Source organism: Metopolophium dirhodum, chromosome 1 (genome assembly GCF_019925205.1).
Source record: "Metopolophium dirhodum isolate CAU chromosome 1, ASM1992520v1, whole genome shotgun sequence".
Taxonomy (NCBI): Eukaryota; Metazoa; Arthropoda; class Insecta; order Hemiptera; family Aphididae; genus Metopolophium; species Metopolophium dirhodum.
Window position 1 is genome coordinate 6,363,983 of NC_083560.1, and position 24,603 is coordinate 6,388,585.

Below are 24,603 nucleotides of genomic sequence, written 5' to 3' on the forward strand. Positions count from 1 at the left end.
TACTCAGACTGTTGACTGATAAAAAACTAACAACTAGATATAAAACATCAAACATTAATGCAACCAGTTTGAAGATCTCAATTACTTGGTTATGATTGTTGCACAGTATAATTACAAAAAGAAATTTATATTTTATATCTTTACAATTTCTTATTAATCAAAATATATTTATCTAACATAATTATTTTTCTTTAATACTATTAATACATATAATCAATAGTATAATAACTTCAACAAAACCTTGGTGGCAAAATATTTAATTTAAAAAAAAAAACAAAGATTAGAATCAAAAATAAGAAATAACATAACATATTACTTTAGTTACATTTGAGTAATTAGGGTAGTGATTTACAGTTTTACATAACTCAATAAGTAATTAGTTCCAATATTTTAATTGTGTAGAAACTATAATATTTCATTTCTGATTGAAAATTTAAATTTGTAATTAGCTTATATTATAATATAAATGTTGAAAAATAAAATGAAAGAAAAACAAACAAAATCTATTTTGTCTTAAATTGTATAACTTGTTACATAGTAATCATCATGTAACCTGAACATTATACAATATTTAATTATCGTCGGCATCTGAAGTTAAATCAATAGCTGAAAAATGACAAAAAAAATATATATATATTGATTTTTATCAATACCAAATAAAAAATAATATTCTAATAATCTGTTTTAAATTTGATATATTCTGAAATATATGCTTTTATGTTCTAGTATTTTCATATAAAAAAAATGCATTTTCTATACTTGTCTTATATAAGAATAACCTCAGATGGGTGGCTTTTGCTTACAGAAATTGGTAAGGCCAACGCGCAATGAACTTCACTTTATTATTTCAATTACCTAGCTAATATTTTGCTATTTTCCGGCCATGGACAATTGTCGGAAACTAAGGTTAATGATAACCGATTTAATTGAGGGTATGGTCTGATCCAGGCATATCAATTTATTTAATAAATTTATTCAAATTTCAATACTAATCAATACTTATTTAATAACTATTTGATATTCTGGGCCTGATTGAACAGAAAAAAAATCCCTGCCTGAAGTGACTCTTATATGAGAGGTTAGGTTAGGTAAGGTTAGTATAGTAAGTACAGTAACTAGTACAGTAACATACATTTTAAATTATACTGAATATTGTCATAAGTAATTTATATTATTTTAATTACAACACTTACTAGTAGAATAGTTTCCAATAAGAGGAATTTCGTCGTCAATACAATTTCTAATATAGATTGTATTCAACGAACTATATTGATATAATATTGGCAACTGTGTTTGAGCTGGCGTTTGCTCAACTTGCGTACTTGATTGAACAACATATATTATATTTTGTTCAACTTCATGTGTATTTGCTTGTTCTTCATCGTCAGATATACACTAAAAATAGATGAACAATTAGTATACAAATATATTATTTGGTGGTTAACAGGTAGGTAATTTAAGCAATTAATATTTAAATTCAGCTATGTCGTTTACGTATCCAAACGCTATGTTATCTGAATATCTATAAGCGCTATAGCGATTTAACACGTTATTATGTGGACATGTATAATTACATATTTTCGTAAATACTATATTATATCAAATTTAGAGAAACGTGTTTATAAATAAAATTTTCAAATGTAAATTAATACAATTACATAGATTAGTAATATTTTATAAAAATTAGCTCAAATATTAACTTATAAAATTACAAGAATGGAAAATAAAAATATGTTCTATACGAAATAGATAATTATTATTAAAATATTTGTGTCTAAAAGCACACTATTATTGAATAAGATTTCTAATTAAATATAAAATTATTTTAACATTAATGATTCAAATTATACACTTGTATTGTGTTATTGGTACTTAGACTATTGTCTAAGTGTAAACTATTGTAAACATAAGCTGTTCAAAGCTTGTATCGATGTATATAGTAATAAAATTGGCTAAAATTTAATATTTGGTAAATTAGTAAGTGGGCCGGGACTTTTTTATTCTCCTAGGCCGAAATCCATCCCCCTTTCCACTTCTGAGTTAACTTTTAATTTGTGTTGAAAGCTATGATAAAAAAAAAAATAACAATATATTACTTGACTACAACGACTAATGTTTATAAAGTATATCTTGTGATTATACTATATAATAATATGCTATTAAAGTAATTTATTTACAATTATTAATACAGCGTAACTAAGTTGAAATAATTTCATGAGCTAATGTTATAATTTTATATTTTAGCTAATTTTGTTGGAAAATAAAATGTTATCTTACAGGTTATTTGCGTAATTTAATTATTTTGAGCTTAAGCCAATATTTTATTTCTTATTATTTGAGTAACACGACATTTTAAAATGTTTTTCATGTGGTTTATAAGTAATCTAACCTAACCGACAGACGCTGAATGTACATTTTTATAATACTAAGCATATTAATTATACTGTGTAGTATCCGATATACATAGTAGTCCTTTTCACGAAAAATGGCCCTCAACGGTGACGTGCCTGGTGGCAGTATTTGTGAAAGCCAGTGGTTCTTAATATTGTCCGCTTGAGAGTCAGTAGCTCTACGATACAGCTGTTGTTCGACCACCTGCTATTACAGCTGCCGGTCGAATATATTGTACCAAACATTTTTTATACACCATAGTTTTTTCTTTCCATAGAATAACAAAATAAGATACTTTTTTTGCTATGGTTACACGTCACTATAGCGTCATATCGTCATATAACGTCCCATATCAATAGTGTGGTTATAGTCACTGTTTATACCACGTTAGTCTGTGTCCATACTTCGTATACGCAGTGATATTCTATTCGCGCACTTTTTATTATTTAAATACCATCGACAATAAGTTTAATTTTTTTTTTTTAAATGTCTTCACAGTGTGATACACATTCACAGACGAAAAAGGCAATTTTCAATGTGTATAAATATTTAAAAAAATTATCATTGGATATGTCTAATCCGGAGAGCTACTTTTTTTAAACAGACACAAGCAAAAACTGCTGAAGCATGTGGTGTAAGTGAGAAAACTGTGAAACGTATCACCGCGGAAGGAAACAAATCTTCATCTGGATCACAGGTTTCTTGTCCATCGTTCACTTCCCCACGAAAAACATATAAAAGGATAAAATTTGCAAGTGAAGTTGACGGTTTAGATGCGGATATTGTAAGAAGAATCGTTCATGATTTTTACGATAAACGTGAGTACCCTACCACATCAAATATTTTAGCTGAATATAAAAAAAGAACTGAGTACAAGGGTTCTAGTACTTCGATGTGGTGCATTATGAAAAATCTAAATTTTAAGTACAAAAAATGCAATGACAAAAACTTGTTAACGAAGATGCCGTGACCTTGGAGTTGGAAGAAATGTGTAAGTCATTGCGAAAAATTGCAAGAACAGGATTTTATAAAAGAAGGCTTACGTGACAAAATTTTGGAGCCAATAATAATGACCATTAACTCAGACGGACAAAGATTCCGACGATTCAGAAGATGAAATAAATTTAAATGAAAATTGTGATTTGTAAAATATTGTGTTATAATTATGTATATATTTTTTAATGTTAGATAAATAAATAAATTTTATTTGTATTTTCAAACAAATAAAAATCGTGATAATAAATTAGCATAACTGTTCATAATTTGTATTAAGAAATATTGCATTTAAATTACGGCGTAAAAAATAATCATATTTAAGATAAAATACAAATGAGTAATTAATTTAAATTTGCCACGCTTTGTTTCGCGCGTGTTTTAGAGCTCCTGGGTCAAAACGTCCACCAGGCCCGCTAATGTCGAGGGCCATTTTTCGTGAAAAGGACTGTAGTTGTTGAATTATATTACGACTCGTAACACTATTATATATCATATGATCAAACTTTTTATTATATTCTATAATATATCCGATCATATTAAGGCTGAAAATATTTTAAGTGTATTACCTGTACACTGCTATTACTATCATTGCTGTCATCTGAATCCAATATAAGTATTGGATCATCTATGATACTATGACCTCTTTGAGATGCTTCTCCATTATGAGACGGGACTTGCATCACTTCAGACATACTCGAACTTCCACTACAGCTACTCGAACTTCCACTACAGCTACTCGAACTTCCACTACAGCTATCAAGCGGTTCTAATTTAATTTTCTTCTTCTTTGCAGCATCCTTATCTGAAATTCAATATTTAATGCTTTATAAAAATTGTTTTAACAAGATCATAACCAGTGGCACAATTATTCTCTATGTGTTATTACATAGTTGAATACTTGAATTGATATTCAATTGTTTAATAACTTAATGAGTCAGTTTTTTTATATCCACTCAACAGTAAGATAAATAACAATATTTAATATTAATGAATATACAGTGTATCTTATGTCGTTGTAAATGTGATTAATGAATCAATATTATGGAATTTTAAAAGAAACAAAAAACGACAAGTTTCTGTATTCTAACCATGTAGTTGTACTAAACAGCAAAATCAATGATAATAACTATATTTTTAAATGGATTCTGTTTAGATCAGTATAGTTAGTTAGACGTATTTTAAATTTCCAAAAATATAAACCATTGATGGTGTTGGATGATTAAAGCTACAATGATATTTTTCAGACTAGTTTATAACTTTTGTAATCTTAAACAATAATCATCATTTTTTATATATCATTTAACTCTTAAACCTACGAGGTTTACTAGATAATATTATTCTTACACCTAAATTTTATGAGAGGTCAATTCAATCTAGTTTATTAAGTAACAGAGCTAGACGTGGATCTTCTGAGTGTACAAGTTGCTATCTTATGTGTTAGTAAGACAAAGAGAACGTATGCGGTTGTAGCACAGAACAAACAGAAGGGAATCATATTTCATTTAACATAGGCTCTTATGGGAGATGATAAAACCACGTCCGACATTTCTAGAATTTAAACGTGCTGCCACGTACCGGGAATTTCCCTTTTTTTCTTTATATTGTACAGCACTGTTTATTCGTTCAAATTTCTAATATATTATTATATTCAAACAATCAAACCGATTTTTACCATTTATCTAAGTACAGAATCTAAGAAAAACAAAAACTATACATATTTTATTCATCATTATTTAGTAGATGAATGAACAAAAATGCATAGGTACACAGAAGATTACAAAACAAATTACGTACACTAATTTAAAATAATCTAAGCAGTACTAATTTTATTTTATTTTTTTGGACCTTGTGTAATGAGTACACCCAATTGCTGAGAAAAATTGAAGATTTATTCTAAATAAATATACTGGTAGAAGTATGTGACATTGTTACATAACCTGTACTTTTTAAAAAATGATATCCGTATTTCATCATTGTTGTTTGACCAAAGGCTGGTACAATATGCCAACGAGCATCTACTACCCGCGGCATTTTTAACAATTAAAGACATTATTTTGGTAAATAATGTACCTATACAATACCAAAACAAATAACAGCAAATAACAACAAATAACAGCAAATACAAAAAACGTTTGGACTTAGGAGCGCAAAAAAATCGAAACGTAACCGTGATGGAGTACGAAAATCGACAGACGTGCTAGCCATGTGTTGTTGTTGTTGTTATGAGTGGAATTGCAGATTAACAGTGTAGCCACAAACCACAGAAAACTTAAAAAAAGAGAATTTCTTGGTACGTGGCAGCACGTTTAAAATCTAGAAATGTCGGACGGTTTTTCGATAAGCCTTAGGATTCCCTTCTGTTTGTTCTGTGGTTGTAGCTCCTTTTTAATCAAAGATAAAAAGTGACCACACCATATTATACTATTGTTGTGCCTGTTGGTTGACTTTTATTCCATTGGACTTTATTTCGGGAATTTGTGTTAGGTTAGACATGTATTAATCAGTTGGTTATTGATTTTTTTGAGTGAGTTTCATATAGCATATAATATAACAAATTAATGCAATAATAATAAACCATACCTGGAACTTCTTTGCAAACTGCACAACACCACTCCTGTTCATGTTTAATAGAACTGCACAACCTATGTGTTCCATTTGATCCACATGAAATGCACAGAAGAATTTCCCATGATCCGCTGTTTAGAAAATAAGAAATAATATTTATTAATGCCTCTTGAATTGTTATTTTTCATATTTCTTTTATCTTTTTTATAACTATGTTAGTCAATTTTATGATAAAAAGTTAAATATTTTTTAATAAGAATTCATTTTAATATGCCAATTTCACAAATATTTCATATTTTTTTAGGTACATAAGTATTAATTAAGGCTGTTAATTTAAAGCGGGTCATTTAATATATACATTTAACAAATATAGAGAACTCTCGGTAACTCGAAGCTCACGAAGGAAAAAAATTTGACTTACTAAAAATATTGAGTTGTCAACATCCTAATGTGTTATTGTTATTTGAAGGTGAATTTTATTTGTTACAGGTGTCGAAAAAAAAAGAGTAATCTATGCTTGAGTTACCGACAGTACACTGTACTTCCAGAAGTCCTATTTTAATTTTGAAAAAAATATTTGAATTCCCTATTTTCTTTTACAGGTTATGTAGGAAATGGATTATAGATTTTTTTTTCATTAACGCTAAAGCCCAATCGTAAATCCATTTCAATATAACCTAGAAAAGAGAATAAAAGATTTCAAAATTAAAATCGGGCTTTTGGTATTGGGTGTATTTTTCTTCTACTTTTTGAGACTTTTTTGATTGCAAAATATAGTGATATGTAACTGTAAATGTATGTTACTGATTTCCAAAAATCTTAGCCGTTATCTTTAATTATATTAAGCGTTTGGGGAACTCACTCACACTAATGATCAGTCACTACACATACAGTCACAACATCACTCACGATGGATATAGAATAATGACTAAATGGTTAAATCTCACACCTTAAAAATGGTTTGCTGTCAACAGCCTTAAGAGGATGTCAGCGCACTATTTGTTATCTCTCTCTAGCCCACGCACACCATAGACAAAATGCATTTACGCGGAATCGGTTTTTCTATGTTTTTAAGTAATCTTAAGAGTAAAATCACTCATTACATAAAATATAGAGAATAATATTTTTGAGGGAATGACATATTGATTTCTCTAAATATTGTTTCAAAACAATTTAAACATAATTTAAATTTACAACGGTTTTTTGTTTATTGTGAAAGTTGAATACTAAGTCAAATAACAAAAAAATATAAAACCGATATGTAATTCCCTATAAAATATTATTCTCTATCTTTTTTGTAATGGGTGATTTTACTCTAAAATTACTTAAAAACACAGAAAAAACAGTTCTGCAAAAATGCGTTTTGTCTATGTTGCACGTGGGTCAGAGAGAGAAAACAAATAGTGTGCTGACATCCTTTTAATGTGTATTTACAACTGTCTCTTAGTGCAAGCTCTGAAATTCATAATTTACTGTACTATTTGACATCCGGGCATATAAAAACTATTGTTGTTAATAAAAACAAATTACTTACGATGGGAGTTGAAATTTGTGTTTTTTCTCATGTGGACATAGACATATATCAATACTGCATATACTAGGTCTTTCTGTGAGCTCGGCAAAAGCATTTGGTACAGTTTCCCAAGAGGCGTCCCTGCGATTTAATTTTTTGAGAAAACTGTTTATAGTATAAAATAATTTAAAGCGTAGATTAAATAACACCGTAGATATTACAAACTATTATAAAATCCAAGTAATCAGTGATAAATCAGCAAATTATATTATATTATAGTGTTATTTAATCCATGGTATCAGTGAATGCATATTAATTTTGTACAAGACTTAAAAGTTATTAAGACCATTTATTTACAATACAATTATAGAAGGATTATCTTTTAAAATTACTTAATAGGTGATTATTAAATTGGTAACTTCTTGTTCTACATTTACTTAAAAAAAAAAAAAAAATGATTTTAACCCATAAAGCATAGTTATACAAACAAGGTAATTTGAAGTGCTTATTATTTTGAAAAACTATTTGATAAAAATTTATTAGTTTTTTTCGTGTCTTCTTTTTGAATGATGAAAGTTTAAGTTTCATATTCAGCAGCAGAATATTTATCGCAGTACTCCAAGATTTATGAAAATAAAATTTAATACAAATCATATTTGAATCTAACCCATGGACTAATATAAAAATTGAATTCTTTTCATATGAAAATTAAATGTTTTATTGTTTATAATTTGGTACTTGATAAGGGAAACTTAACACTTTTTCTTATGGTTTCATACATACATACTTATTACATTTCAATAATTGGGATAAATAAGACTCAATTTACCTTGATGGTATGTATATTCCAAGCGTTAGCATTCTGGATTTGAATTTTTCCACATCGTTGCATAATGGGCATTTAAAAAAATAGCCTGCATTTAATGCCAAATCTTGAATACATTCCCGGTGAAACCAAGCATCACGTTTGCAACACGGTGCCCAAATAGAAGTTGGTATAGGGGACGGTACAACAGCATCTTTACAAATAGCACATTGAGCAGTAGACTTTTTTAACGCAGATAAATTAACAGTTTGCGTAACACAATGCTTTTGGCAAAACGATCTAAAGATATTTGTTCCAATGAGAATGATATAGAAATAGATTAACAAATATAAAATTAATTTTACATACTTAAATGCCTGGAAATATTGATGCATGGATCCATTTTTCAATCCACAGGGAAGATGAAACACTTTTTGACATTTTTTCCCACTGCATGATATAGTAGCGCCTTTTTTGTTGCAATAAAAGCAAATCTAAGACCACAATTATCATTAAAATATATTCAAAAGCGCAAATAAGGTGGGGCTTGGGAGGCTTAGCCCTCCCTGATTGAATTGAAGGCCCCTCCCCAATATTTACTCATATATTAAATCTTGTTTTAGATTACTTTATAATGTATAGTTGACAAATTGTGCTTAACAATTGTATTAAATGTTTGAAAGTACTTTAAAATAATATTTAGATACTATATTATCATACTTATGAAAATTAATTTGTAAATAATAACTTTTAGGATTTATTCAGTGTTTGCAGGATTCCATAAGATCAGAAATGATGGTTATCAAAAATGTTTTAAAAGTTGTTGATTTGGAAATTCTGCAAAATCACCTTAATTCATTGAAAAGCCAACAAATCTTACCAAATTATTATAAACTATTTAAGGGGATCGCTCACACATATTTTTCGTACGTCTTAGACCAATAAGCGGCGGTAAATAACACATATTTCCAAATGTCCGATTTTAATTTTTAATATATGTATGAATTATTTGGCAAAATAACTACTAGGCTTTCTAGGAAGTCGATTTTCAATTTTAAAGGACCATAAAATTTGGATATTTCTTTAAAAAATCTCATGAAATAATTGCATTACATTCAAATTTATTTTGGGATTTTTGGGTTTTATGTCATAAAAGTGGTTCCAACAAAGCATAGTCTAGAAGCTTACGAATTCAACCCTTTTTTCAAAATTACAATCAAACATTAGGAAGTATGTTTAATTTACTACCGCTTTTGGTAGTTTTTATAGGTGATGCATAGAAGAATATATTTTGTTTTTCTCGATTTATTGATATGTGCGTGTGCGTGCGAGAGTGGCACACGACGGATTCCAAAACATATATACCCACACTAATGATCATTTACTTCGCACACAACCACACTACGTAATGAGACATCAAATTGCCTATACGCGACCCCTTATTAAATCACCACCACCAATTCCCTTAATATAGAAATAACTTCGCTACACATGGATGAGATCAACAATTTTTGCTACAAGAACGATTTAGTAGTATTGGGTTGATTAAAATTGAAAAAGACACGTTATCAGTATTAAATTATTTTGAACTGCAACAGGAGAATTAATTTAATATTGTAGTTACCTATTAATTAATAATAAATATATATATTATATTAAGTAATAGTTTAATTTGATGGTGGATGGAGTTTTTGTTGTTAAAATATCGAAGGGCTCAAAGGACCCCCTTAATTGTAATGTAATGTATTCCCTATTTGCGTCTATGACTAAAATACTTTTTTTTTTCAATCCGTAGATTGGTTTATTAATGAAATGTTCTTCCATCTCTCCTTCCTAGCTTTATTCAATTCTTTGTAAGTTCCTATATTTAAATCTAACATGATTTGCTTCAAATAAGACTGTTATGGCCTTTCTTCCTCTTCCTGGTTTCTCCTCAGTTTTCCTTCAACTATAGATGTCTATAATAGTACACACTGTATAATATAGAAAGAACATACTTCTTTAGTTCCTCGGGCCAGTTCAGATTTAATATCTTTCAATAAAAATCCCCAAATCCCCTGATTGTCTGCACCATTTTGAACGGCCATTGATGATAATAGCTGAAAACAAGTATATAGTTAGGTTGGTTATGTTCTACTATACTCTGTTCAGATTAAGATAGAACCGCTCGCTCTACCAAAACCCGTTTTTTTTGCGCATTCCGGACACCAGTGGGAGCATATGCACAGCGGCCAGAACCGGCGACGATGACTGTCGGCCTATCACAGAAAGGATAGCCATAGCATGGGGGGGGAGGTCAGGCACTATTAGGCGGCTCAGTATGCGCGAAGCCGGTTCAATCTTAACCTGAACTGAGTATAATAATATATTATTATTTTAGGAAATCCACTTACTATACAAAAATAATGAACGACAACATCATCTAATTGGTATAATAATCCATATAATTTTTCACTTATTTCTTTATGTCCACACAACATACATGCTTTGTTATGCATTAAATTCAGCTCTACCATCACATTTTTGCGTATGGGTTGACTAACTGTTGGCTTAGATGCAGCACCTGTTAATAAAATTATAACATTTCATTAAATTTGGATTTAAAAATGACTAATAGTTGTTAAGTTTTAGATAAGTAAATCAACATTTTCAAACAGTTAATTATGCGACTTATCAATTTAGAGTAATAATTTACTTATATATGAAAAAAAAACCACTATCTATAGGTACAATTTATTGTAGTTGCAACATTCAAATTAAATCAACTTGACCTTTTTGTTTAAAATTTTTCATTATTACATTTTTAAGTGATAGATTACATGTTATTTTAGAGCTGTGTTGTCTATGGTCATGGATACTGTTAACCAATTTTATAAAAAATTATTTTTAGAGGATACTATTTACTTCAATATTTCATTTCTGAACACCATGCACTTTAATTAAAGCTATTTTGTATACGACTAAAATCTAAGCATTGTCACAAGGTGCATTGCCCACTTATAATACAAAAAAATAGGACCACTAACTAGATTTTCTTCAATACGGTATAAAGCCAACATAAAGAGTTGAAAGATGCTACAACTTCTTACAAAAATACTATGTACACTTTGTTTTTGAAACAGCAGTTGCAATTGTCATACAGGATTTATTCTGGGTGTATAAACATCAAAGGTACAAGTTATAACTGTAAAAATACGTATCATTTTGATGCAAAGCAGGCCGGCACTATGATGCCATCATTTTTTCTTGCTTAAAATTGTTTACCAATCTTATAATAAACCAAAGTAGCTTACAACAAAACATTTACTAAGTAATACTCAGTAGGTTAGTTACTACATTTTTCAGTAGTATTAATATTTACTTAAATAAAATTAAAAATATTTTACATTCACATCTCATCAATGTATTTATTAATTTTACTAGGTACAACAATATTTTTATATTTCCTGATTTTATTGTTCACATCTTATGCAAGGTTAGTACCTACATATTTATTATTATTAAGGGGATTCGATACTGTGATTTTCTGTTTTTGTCTAACACATGCGCGCCATAGTATTTTAGATGTGTTTTTTGCCAAACATTCCAATTGATCTATTGAAGCGATAAGAATTCTGAAAACAGATTTGAATTTGTCGTCAAATCTACTTGAATTCGACTTTCCCACATTTTTGATATTATCCCCCGAATTCCAGAAAACGTCATATTCAAAAATAGTATTCAAACATTTTTGAATTTCAATTTTTGGAGAAGCCAAAATCAAAAAATCTAAATTGTGGGAAAGTCGATTTCAAGTAGACTTGACGACAAATTCAAATCTGTTTTCAGAATTCTTATCATTTCATTAGATCAATTGATATGTTTGGCAAAGAATCCGTCAAAAATCCTATGTTCCTCGTGTGTTAGACAAAAACAGAAAGTCACGGTATGGAATCCCCTTAACTAAAAGTTCTTAAAACCATTATATCTAATAGCTAATAGAAGTTCTTAGAACGAAAACTATAAACAATTTTATATAGTTATGTAATTTGAACATAAACATTATTAAGCATTCAAAATAAATCATATTTGTACTATTAGTTAAAAAAAAACCAATGTACCTATAGAAAACAATTTAAGATATTGGTTTTATTAAAATGACCCTAAAATAACATTTTTTATTGGAAAAGGCATAATACAGCTATAGTTTAAATCATGGTTTTAACTTTTAAGTAGGTATATTTGTACCAGTAGTACCTATCTACCTAATTAACTCGAAAAAAGATTAGTATGTCCTCTATAGGTACTATATTAATTAATTAAAATGTGTAGTGATAATTAAATCAAGAATTAATAATGTTCATGTAAACTTAATTTGAAGTGGTATATTAACAATTTATTAATATGGATATTCATTTTAAGCATGCCACTGTTAGTAAAAATTAAAAATATTTCATTGACTTTCTTCTTTTTATTTTTTTACATAATTACCAATATTTAATTTGGTGTTCAAATTTTAAACTAGTACAATCAAGTACTACATAGTATGGCATAGTAATAGCCAGAGCTTGTAAGTTCATGCATCTGCATGTTTTTTTTGCTACACAGGAAAACATGCTAACCGAAATACAAATCCGTTTCATAACAATAGTAATAATAATATGAAGTTTGATAGTGCATGTTTTGGGTACTAAGGCATATAGTTGATTTTTTACAGTCGTAGTGCATATTATTTCATATAAATATTTGAAAAGTTTCTTGTTTTTATTTACTTTCTCGTCAACAAAATAGTGTTTTGATTTATTTTTATTCAATATGTGTGTGTGACTACCTAGTGTCCTAGTACATACCTATTTAGATTTTATGCGTTTTACGTAGTACCGCGGAAACAATGTAATCGCTACCACTATCATCCTCCACCGTACAAAGTTTGTCGTCAAAACGAACCTGTACACGCGGGCAGCTTCTTATTAACCCGCATTTATACTTTTGTACATTGGTACAGTAATAACAGTATAGTTTTCTTGCACTCGCCAATGAGTTTACTCATATCAGTCGTATACTCGTATGAGTTCGTCCATTCAATTTCTTGTTTTAGTGTTTTCGTCTGAGGCATAGGTACCGTACACAGTATTATTCATATTTTATTAATTTAAACAATGCCGAAAGAAAAACAAACAGTTGCGGGCAGTTTACAAAATTTTGTGGCGGAATTAGTAATTTTATAAATTCATGGATTTATTCTTATTATTTTATATTTTGCTCATGATTTTTTTACACTATTCATATTTTGAGTGCATAATTTAAAAATGTTAGGGCATATAAATGCATATTTTTAACTTTTTAGTGCATATTTTGATAATTTTTAGTGCATGAATGTATGCTTATTTAGGCATTTTTTAGTGCATGAAGTTACGAGCCCTGGTAATAGCCATATACCTATTATATACTTTTAAATAATTTTAGTAATTTGACTATATTTTTTTAAAATCTAAATGGAAAATGTATAGAGGACTCTAATATCTCAAAATTTAAGTTTTGTTTTGGTTTTTTTTTGTTATTCGAATCTACTTATTCCTATCACTTATTTTGTTAAATGCATGCAATATAATTATCATCGTTTGTATTCCATAAAATATTAAACTTGTTACTAAGTTTTCTTCATTTACTACACATCATAATTTGAAATATACCAACCTACATTTCATTTTAGATAGTGCTTGCCGAGAACCTAATGCCGTTTGTTGATATGTGGAAGGTGAATATAAATATTTAAGTTTGCTTTATAACAATTTATTAAGTTTTTTATTAGGTTGTGTGTATATTTTATGCTAAATAAAGAAAATGAACATGAGTCATCATCAACTTTGAAGAAGACATCACAATCACAGGTATTAAAATATTAGTTTTAAAAAGGTACTGTTTTCCTGTCTTTCTGTTTATAATGTCTGTAGTTAGTGTTAGATGAAATATTATTTATTTACATACTTAATGCTAAAAATTGTGACTTGATCCTAATTGTTAATTTGTTGTATTATATGTTTTAGATATTTTGATTTATTAAATAAAATAAAACAATTTTTTAACAATTACAATTTAATTTTTAAATACTCATTAGTCAATACACCTAATTTATAAACTTATTATACTTATCTCTTTCATTATTCATAGATTGTGATTGTTAAAAATTACATCATTTCATTTTCTGTGTAAAAACTTGTTTTTTAATAAAATAAATAGCTATTTATAGTATGCTATAAATATGCACGCCTATGCTTTACGTTAATTACATCACCAAAAATCAAATAATGAATAATAATAATTGATAAATAGGTAATTTGTAATATTTTATAAATTAATATAGGTACCTAATGGTAACACTTGAAACTTATACCTCTCATTATATTTAAAATCAACTAACAAAAATACAGTTAACCTGCATACCTTCCTAATATATTATATAAACAGCAAGGTGGATTGATAAAGTGCAAATACTTGGCTAATTAGATTGAAAATATTACCTGAGTTAAGTTCACCACTAGATCGCGTTGACTACCCGTTAGTGCAAAATTATACAGCTTTTTATGTAGAATTTAAGCAAAGCAAAATAAATTACCACCATACTCGTTAAAATATGATACAAATAATACATTTTTAACTACAATTAAAAAAATTCTTTATTTATGAACTATCACTGCAGTCAAAATTTGCATTTTGGTTGGCTTAATTGGTGGGTAAAGCAGTCTTGTAAAAAATACTTTTAAAATTGAGTTTAAATACCTACAAAATAAAATACATCTGTTTAGGAAATATTTTAAGAACATTTAAAATAGTTTAAAGGAATAATATTTAAGAGCAAAAACAAATATTTGACATGCATTTAAATACTCTTGAGGGGCTATGGCATTGATTTAAGGAGAATCATTTAGGCAATTTCTAATCTCGTCGTCGCCACCCAAGATCTATGCGTGAGTCGTAAATGATTATTACGATGCCCCAGTTCAAAACTGCAAGAACTCAAAATATTGGTTTATTGGGTATAATGTGTTTTCTATATTGTTTCTCTATGTAACGTAATGTAAATTATAATATTGAAAAAAATTTTTATTAATCTTATCGCACAACAAATAATAATTTTCCATCATTTCCATCTGTCAACAAAAGACTATTTTCACCGCAATTAATAGAACTAAAAACCAAAGATCTTCGGTCTTCAAAATTTGAGAATTAGAAAACGGATATTGAAAATCTGGAAAGGGGAAAAAGAGTTTTAGTGAACCATAAATGGACGGAAGTTGCTAAATGTCAAAAAGAAGAGCAAGTTATGTTTGACGTGTTATGGAACAGTCTCCCCGAATGTTTCAGCCAATTAAAAATGGTCGCTTTCAGAATTTTGACCATTTTTGGATCTACTTACATTTGTGAGCAAATATATTCAAATAGGTATGAACTTTATTAAGAAATCAACTGTATGATAACAGCTTTGATGCTTATTTGAAGTTGAAAACTACAGATTACTTTCCAGAATTGAATAAGCTGTCCATAAAAATTCAGTGTCAAAAATCCCACTAATATTAGGTAGATACGGTTTTTTGTGTGTTATTGTGTTTAATTAAATAATATTATATTTGTATAAACAAGAATAATAATAATAATGAATTAATGAAATAAAGTTTTTCTATGATATTTTCTATAAATCTCGAGTTGTTGCAGTTTTGAACTGGGGCGTCGATTAGTGTGTGTGTGGCGTCCATGCGGGTCAATGTAGGAGGGCTCTCGCACGCTTATGTCAGTATGTAAAAATATGATCATGAAAAAATGTTTATTTTTCACTCAAACATACGATTCTAATTCCAACAATACGTCGCAACAATAACCTCGATTTGCATTCTGATAAAATATTCTTTTTTCCCACAACATGTAAAAGGGATCGATCAAGACACATTTTTAAAATTTTATTTTGTTAATTAAATATTTAAGTAAGAAATTCTGAATTTTTTGAAATTTCTACATTTTTATTGCAATTTAAATTAGAAAAATTAAAAATGTGGCTCGATCGTTTCCTTGTATATATTACGGACAATTTGAATATTTTTAGAATGAAAATCGTGATAATATTCGGCACGTATCGTTGGAATTAGAAACAGTAGTTTTGACAAAAAAAAGACGTGGAAGTGAGGCCCCTTAACTCAATAACTGTGCAATTATTATGAAAACTAATTTTGTAATTAATAATTACATATTGAAAATTGAAATGACATAATATTTGAATACATTATTAAAACTTTATATTACCAACCTAATTTTATACTGAAAAATGAAAATAAATAAAGATGTGTTATATTTTTATTCTGAAATAGATATTTTAATATTAATTAAACAATACTCGGTTGTTAATGAAAGATAAAATAAATAAGTGTTTCATAAATGTGCATTGGGGTATATTTTTTAGCTGGAGTAATATTTTCAATCACTGAAAAAAAAAATGATACTACTTATAACGTATGCCAAAAGTTGTAAAAATTATATAATTAGTAAATAATTTAAGAAATATACACATGTCAGGAATTTCCAAAAAGTAATATTAAAAAAAAAAATTATTACATTCAAAATGTATTTACTCAAAAAAAATATTGATATTGAAAAAATTCTAAAAAATAAACTACTTGACTTAGATGAATGTTTTTATCATCAAAATTGTTCTTTAAATCAGATTAACATATTGGCTATTTTGATTTTTTTCAGAAAGATTAAAATCAAATTTTAAATTTTTTTCTATCAATTATTAATCAACATAAAATAATGGGACAGTTAGAAAACTTATTAAAAACTTATTATACATTTTAACAATTTGTCTTTTTAAATATGTAATAAATAATAATATATTGACAATTAAACATGGCGCAGTCGGTATAAAAGAACTACGGTCAGAGTCAGAACGTGAAGTAATTAAGTATCAACAAAGAGAAGATATTAATTGACTAAAAATGAACTCGTTCAACAAACCAGGACCGTTGATATTAAACGGTAATATAAATGAACAGTTTAGAGTGTTTAAACAAGAAATAAATATTTACTTCAAAGCAACAAAGACAAATAAAGAGGAAAATGATGTACAGGTTGCCACTCTTAAATTTAATGGGAACTGATGCTTTGAAAATCTATAATACGCTAGGTATTAAAAAAGAGGAAACAGTAGAAGCAATATTAAAAAAATTTGAAGACTATTGTAGTCCAAAAAAAAATGAGGCTATGACATTCTACAAATTCTTCACGAGAAATCAACAAACAGATGAAACATTCGACTCATTCATAACAAATTTAAAAGAATTGATGAAACAATGTGATTTCAAAAGTGATGAAGATCGTATCCTGAAAAGCAGAGTAGTACTGGGCATACAAAACAAAGATGTACAAGAACGATTGCTTCGTGAAGATCTATCGTTGGAGAAAACACTTCAATATCGTCGAGCAGTGGAAGCAGCTGAACAAAATAGAAAGGAACTGGAGCAGTCAATGGAAGCAGACAAAGAGTGGCAGATGGAAGATAAAAGAAAATGTAAAGGTACATATAATAATTATAATACTGTTAAAAAAAATACTGAACCACATAATTATAAACAACATAAAAACATTAACTATAATGGGAGTAGAATACAAAAGTGATAAGAATGGCAAAGAATATAACTGTCAAAGGTGTGGTACGATACATGGTCCTAGAAGTTGCCCTGCGTATGGTAAGGAGTGTAACGCGTGTAGTCGTGTAGGACATTAAAAGCAAACACATTAAGTGAGAGAGAACCAGAAACAGGTGAGATACAGTTTACAATAGACAGTTTAAAAACTTATGTGATTGACAATATAAAAACAGTCAGCAATGAAACATGGTATAAAGACCTGAAGTTGGATAATGTAAACGTAACATTTAAAATTGATACAGGTGCTGATATCAATGAATTGCCATTACATTACTTAGATAAAAAAAAACAACAAGAAATAAAATATGTTAAGATTAAATTGTATGGGTTTGGAGGGACGTGTATAGATGCAATAGGTAAAATAAATTTAAACTGGAAAATGATGAACAAAAATTAACAAATAAATACATTCATTACATTTGTAGTTATAAAAAAAAATTGACTCCAATACCAGGTCTAAAGTCTAGTGTGGAATTAGGTCTGGTGAAAAGAGTTGACATGATAAAAAAAATAAACACTAATGAAGTATCTTAAAGGTACAAAAGATAAGTTTTATGAACAAAATAACGATATATTCACAGGCTTAGGATGTTTTCCAGATATTTGTAAGATCAAATTAAAAGAAGGGTCCATACCAAAAGCATTAACAGCGAGAAGAATACCAATTAAAATAAAAGATAAATTCAAAACTACATTGAATGTTAGAAGAAAAGGGAATTATTATACCAGTTAATGAACCAGTTGATTGGGTAAATAGGTTACAAATAGTAGAGACACCAAACGGGTCACTAAGATTGTGCATAGATCCAATACATTTAAATAAAGCTATAGGTAGTTGTATGATGCAAAATGGTAGGCCTGTTTACTTTGCATCGAGATCATTAAATAAAACAGAAATAGAGTATGCACAAATTGAGGAGTTACTATCTATTACATTTTCGTGCAACAAATTTCATAATTACATTTACGGTCATGGGGATGTAACAGTTTATACAGATCATATGACATTGACATCTATTATAAATAAGACACTAAATGCAATACAAAATAACAGAATAAAAAGACTTAGATCAGTGGTTCTCAATCTTTTTTGTACTTCAACCCAAATTTCCCTCGAAAAATCTTTCACGACCCACGTGGTTTAACTTTTCAAAAAGTAGTTATAAAAACAAAATTTGTTTTTTACTTTTATTAGGTATTTATTATTTTATAGGTTTATAATCAATATATTTTTACAAAATAATGTACTTTTAATGAGGCGTATTAATACCCGCCGTAATAAATAAATATACAAAAAATTATTATTTATTACCCACGTAATTATTGGTACTATATTACTATAACAATATAAGTATATTTAATATTAATTTAACATAAATTTCTTGGAATATATATAATTAAAAAAATTGTTCATTACCCACCAAAAATTGACTTACGAGCCACCAATGGGTCGCGACCGACGGTTTGAGAAACGCTGACTTAGATTAAAGTTAATTATTTACAATTTTACACTAAAATATATACCAGGAAAGAAAAATGTTATAGGTGATTTCTTATCGTGGTTGAACATAGAGTCATATGAAGAGGAAGACTTAACAATGAGAGATGTGATACATTCTATAGGGATGAAAAATATACAGTTTAGCAAGGATAAAATAAAAACATACCAAAGGTTAGAGAAAGAAGATGAAATTAAAGAAAAAGAACAAGAACAAGATAAGGAACAAGTAGTGAGTAAATCACAAAGGCAAAAAAGGGCTCCTGATAGATATATGGTGCACATATGTAAAAAAAAAAACTTATATAGTTCAGTACAGTACTATTATTATTATGTGTACCAGTAGATTAGAAATTTTTTTTTGTTTCTCTTAAGGATGTATTAATAAATAACAAAAAAAAAAAATGTTTTAGTTAAATATTGTAAAAAAAAGGGGGGGGGCATGTGTGGGTAATGATAATATGATAAATTGATTAGATGATGATAAATATTATATTGATTACAAAATTTGTTACAACAATAATGTGAGGTTAACCACTACAACATAAAATAATGGGACAGTTAGAAAACTTATTAAAAACTTATTATACATTTTAACAAATTGTCTTTTTCAATATGTAATAATATATTGACAATTAAACAGTTATTTCATCTGTCAGGTCTTCCTATTACACCTTTTATGCTATAATATAAAATAATAACAGTTTGTAACTGTTATTTCAGTTAATGTTTATTGCAGAAAATTCAAGTCCATTCAACAAGGTTATCATTTAATCATTTTGAAAATAATAGTACCTATAATAAGAAAATTAAAAATAACCGGACGTTATATTTATAAATTATTTGAGTGGTCTATGAATTAACATGATTATTAGGTAAATTGTATTATATTATTTGTGGTTCCTACAAAATATAATATTTCTGAATGTTGTTTGTCGGTGTAAAATATTGCCCCGACAGAAAAATGAAGGTGGGTGCAAGTGCACCCTCATGCCCATTTTCCCCAAATACTGGTTTTAATGACACAATCTATTGATGATTCTAATCCATAATTTTGTTTATCAATTTAAACAAGCTACACAGGAAAACTCAGCAACATGGGTTCTGGAATTCAGAGCGGAATTCTAAATCAACCTTCTTAACTAATTTAATCATTTATTACTCGGACTTAGTGAAATCTGTAAGTAATGGTGTCAATGCAATCTACACAGATATTAAAAAAGCATTTGATACTGTAGATAATAATATTTTAATTAATAAATTAAAGTTAATGGGGGTCAATGGCTCAATTCTTCCGTGGTTTAAATCATATTTATCAAAACAGAACCATAGAATAACAGCATAGTAAATGGGGAAGTAATTAGGGTCAATAACAGCTAGTTTTTCCTCAGTCCGATAATACAGTTTAAATAGGAATCGACGCCTCTATATTACTCTATGAACAGAACCCAACAAGTAAAGATAGGTAACTACGAGGGTAACTATTACTCGTCATTTATCCCCCTATTATTTAATTTATGTATCAATGATATCATTCATTGGGCATTAATTTCGTTACTGAAAATTTGTATTATTTGCTGATGATCTTAAACATTGTCTTAAATTGTATATGCCAGTTTTAACAGTAGAGTAGAGTAGTTGTACAAAATTACAACAAGATTTAAATAATTTTCAAATTTTGTGTATGAATAATGGTCTTAATATAAATATTAATAAATATTCACAAATCACGTTTACTAGACATAATAAAAACATAATTTCACAGTATTACATTAATAATTATAAACTTGATTTAGTAACTATTGTTAAAGACTTGGGTATTACTTTTTCAAAAGATCGAATGTTTACTGAACAAATTAACTTAACATTTAATAAAGCACTCAATGTTTTTGAATTTTTAAAACGTAATTGTTGGGAGTTTAACGACCTACGTGCTTACGAGTCCTTTATTTTTCAGTTATACGGTCTATCCTTGAATACGGGTCTTTGATTTGGAATCCTGATCAAAATTATCTTAATAAAAGATTAGAAAAAGTTCAGAACATTCCTACGTATGTTGGCACATAAATGTCATAGAGATGATAACTAGCAATGATAGCTACAGAATTTAACATAGAATCTTTAGAATTAATAGAAGGCAATATTCTGATTTGCGTTAGTTATATAACTTGTTAAATTCCAAAATAGACTGTCCAGAAATTCTGTCTTCGATCCCTCTTAATGTACCTAATATCACACTACGCTCCAATCCCACATTTCAGATTCCAATGCATAAACAAAACTATTGTATTTTCGCTCCGGTTAACCAGATGTTAATGTTGGAAAATAAGCTAGAAACATTTAATTTTTTTTTCAACTTACTACCTAGATGAACAATTTGTCTCAAAACATTAATATTGAATAACCAATAACATTATTCTACAATACTTACTATTAATTCATATATTGTTTGAATATATCATTGTAATTATAATCATTTTAGTGTTCCCTATAGATATGTGATGTAATAAGTTACCTATAATCTTTAACTGTTAATATTATGTATTTGTATTTACTTTATATTTACTTTATACTCTACATTTCTGTACTTATGATTGTTACTTAATTTGTTCTACTTATTATGTACTCTATGCCCTTGGGCGTTTATAATTAAAATAAAATAAAAATAAATTTATGGAACAGATTGTCAGTTTAGTCACGAAGCAATGGGAAGTTATGAAAGCTTTGGCAGCTCAAGAAGAAATTGATATTTTAGAATTTTCTTTTCTTCAGATGGGGATTTTTTGCTATTAAAAGTCATGAAGGTATCTGGTTTTACCCAAACACACAAATAAGGTGTTAGATAGTCGTTAGCTTGTTCAATAATTTTCAATTATGCTACTATTTTTACAAACATTAATATTTATTGTTAAAAGGAGTAAAAATACATGTGTGTTATTTATTTGAAAAGTATAAAATAACAGTATTTAATAATTGTTATCATGAACATACACGCAAACGCATCTAATACCAATAAGCGACCAACAACAATATACGCAACAGTTTTCTTCACGCAAGCATACATCAATATCAGAGACTCGTCGCTTATAGATTGTTTGATAATTTGTTTACACTCCCGGTGCCTGCCTACTTACCGGTAAAAAGAACCGAACAAAATAGGTTCGGGACGTTTATTTTAGTAGAACCCTGGGCCGTATACATACCTCCTGGTCCACCGCCCCTGCTACTATATTCTAGTTACCGTAACTATACCTCATAAGGTAACTATAATGATATAGTATGACTGTAATAATATACCTAACTGTTTTATACATAACAAATATTATAGTTGGAATGATAACAATAATAAGCTAAGTATTATGTTTTTCCACGACAAGACAACCATATTACGTTATATACTTAGCAACTGGCGACCGTATCGGAAAAAAAGTAGAATCGAACAGAGTCGAAGACTTGAACGTCCAAAATTCGCGAGTAGGTACGCGCCGATATTCTTGACCACTCTGGGCACGGAAAATAAAAACCCGGGCAAACGGGCGGGTGGATACTCACGTTTTCTAGTAACCGGCGCCATGGATGGATGTGATGGATATTCGTCCTCGTGTGGATACCCGTTCGTAAGCGTTTCCGCTCTGATGACGACGACGCTGAATGCCACAATAAAACGGCGGCACAGGTTGTCTGTTGACGATCGCCGGGCAATATCAGCAATGGCGGCGAAACGCGCAATAGAATGCAAACGACAAACGCGACGGGCTGCACTACAGGTTAGGTTATGGACGATGCGATTGCGCGAACAAGCGAAGCCGGACAAAGACGCCAGAAAAAGACCGGGAACGCGAACAAGAAGGTGGTGAGTGATACGGCCGTTTCGGTTATTCGATTGGGACGCGGACCATAGATTAGCACGTTAGCGGCGGCGGCGGCGACTGGCGGTTATGGCGGTTATGGCGGCGGCGGCGCGGTGGCGGGGCGTGCGGTGTGACGGCGCAGGCGTAGGTTGTCGGCCGGCCGTGCGTTGTTGTTTGAGCGGCAAACGACGGGATTTGGTCGGTGCGACTCGTCGGGTTCCACAACGTTGCCAAGTGTAACGAACCGGTCCTAGCCTGTCGACGCAGGTCGCAGTGTTGCGCCCGTTCGATACTTGTCGATAACCGCCGTTTTGACGCGATCTCATGGCGGTAAACATTCGGTGGTCTTCCCCCCCGACCTCCGCCGACCATGTCGTTTTCAACCAATTAAATATCGTAGTACGCGGTGGTCAACAGTGGTGGCGGTCTAAACAATATTTGCCGACTGCGAGCGGGACGTATTTTGCCGCCCTTTCGTATATCAAGTTTTTTTTTTTAAAACAAAATAGGTACACAAAGAAATATAAAACTGTTAATCGAATGGATCATTCTTTATTATTATAACTGAATACTATACGACACATTTCCTTGATCTACTACCATTATAATGCAATTATTGTGTAAAATTACAATACGCTAACGAATAAAGACGTGTTGACGTGTTGTTAGTTGCACTGTTGCGGTCTTCTAATAAGCAGAATAATCGTATGGTTAATGCTGTTGAAAGCTGGTCGTTTTTTCGTGCATTTAGACCAACGAGTGGAAAAAAATAATGTTAACTTCCAGAAGTCCATGTTTAATTTTGAAAAAATATTTGAATTCCTTATTCTCTTTTATAGGTTATATTATTATGTAGGTAATGGATTTTCGATTTTTTTGCTTATTAACACTAAAGTTAACGTGAATTTTGAAAAAAAGAGAAAATTTACATATTGTTACTATACTGTCTATACTAATTAAACAATACAAAAAATCCATTTCCTACATAACGCAGCAACGAGAATAAGAAATTTAATATGTTTTCAATCGTGCTTTTGGTACTGTGTGAATTTTTCTTCTGAATATTGAAACGTTTTTGATTGCAATAAATAGTGACATGCGGCGTTACTGAATTCCGAAAATCTTAATTTATCTATAATTATTTGAAGCGTTCGGAGAACTCACGCAACTTATTATCAGTCACTACACGCACATAAATCTTAGCCATTATAGTTTTATCTTTAATATTATTACATACATAAAGCGTAGTTCGGATTACTCGCGCACACTTTAATGATCTGTCACCGCACTCACATAAATCTTAGCCG

General features: G+C 29.4%; 1 protein-coding gene across 1 annotated transcript; it reads right to left on the reverse strand.

Annotated features, from left to right (window-relative positions):
* Positions 1–547: 547 nt before the first annotated feature.
* LOC132934568 (PHD finger protein 7-like) lies at positions 548–23,539 on the reverse strand. Its single transcript, XM_061000888.1, has 10 exons — positions 22,998–23,539; positions 10,664–10,833; positions 10,268–10,369; positions 8,640–8,764; positions 8,295–8,570; positions 7,487–7,606; positions 5,968–6,083; positions 3,954–4,189; positions 1,194–1,395; positions 548–606 (listed from the first exon to the last, which is right to left on the reverse strand). Exons 1-10 carry the CDS (start codon positions 23,017–23,019, stop codon positions 572–574), a joined length of 1,404 nt encoding a protein of 467 aa, XP_060856871.1. The 5' UTR covers positions 23,020–23,539; the 3' UTR covers positions 548–571.
* Between the last annotated feature and the right edge of the window lie 1,064 nt (positions 23,540–24,603).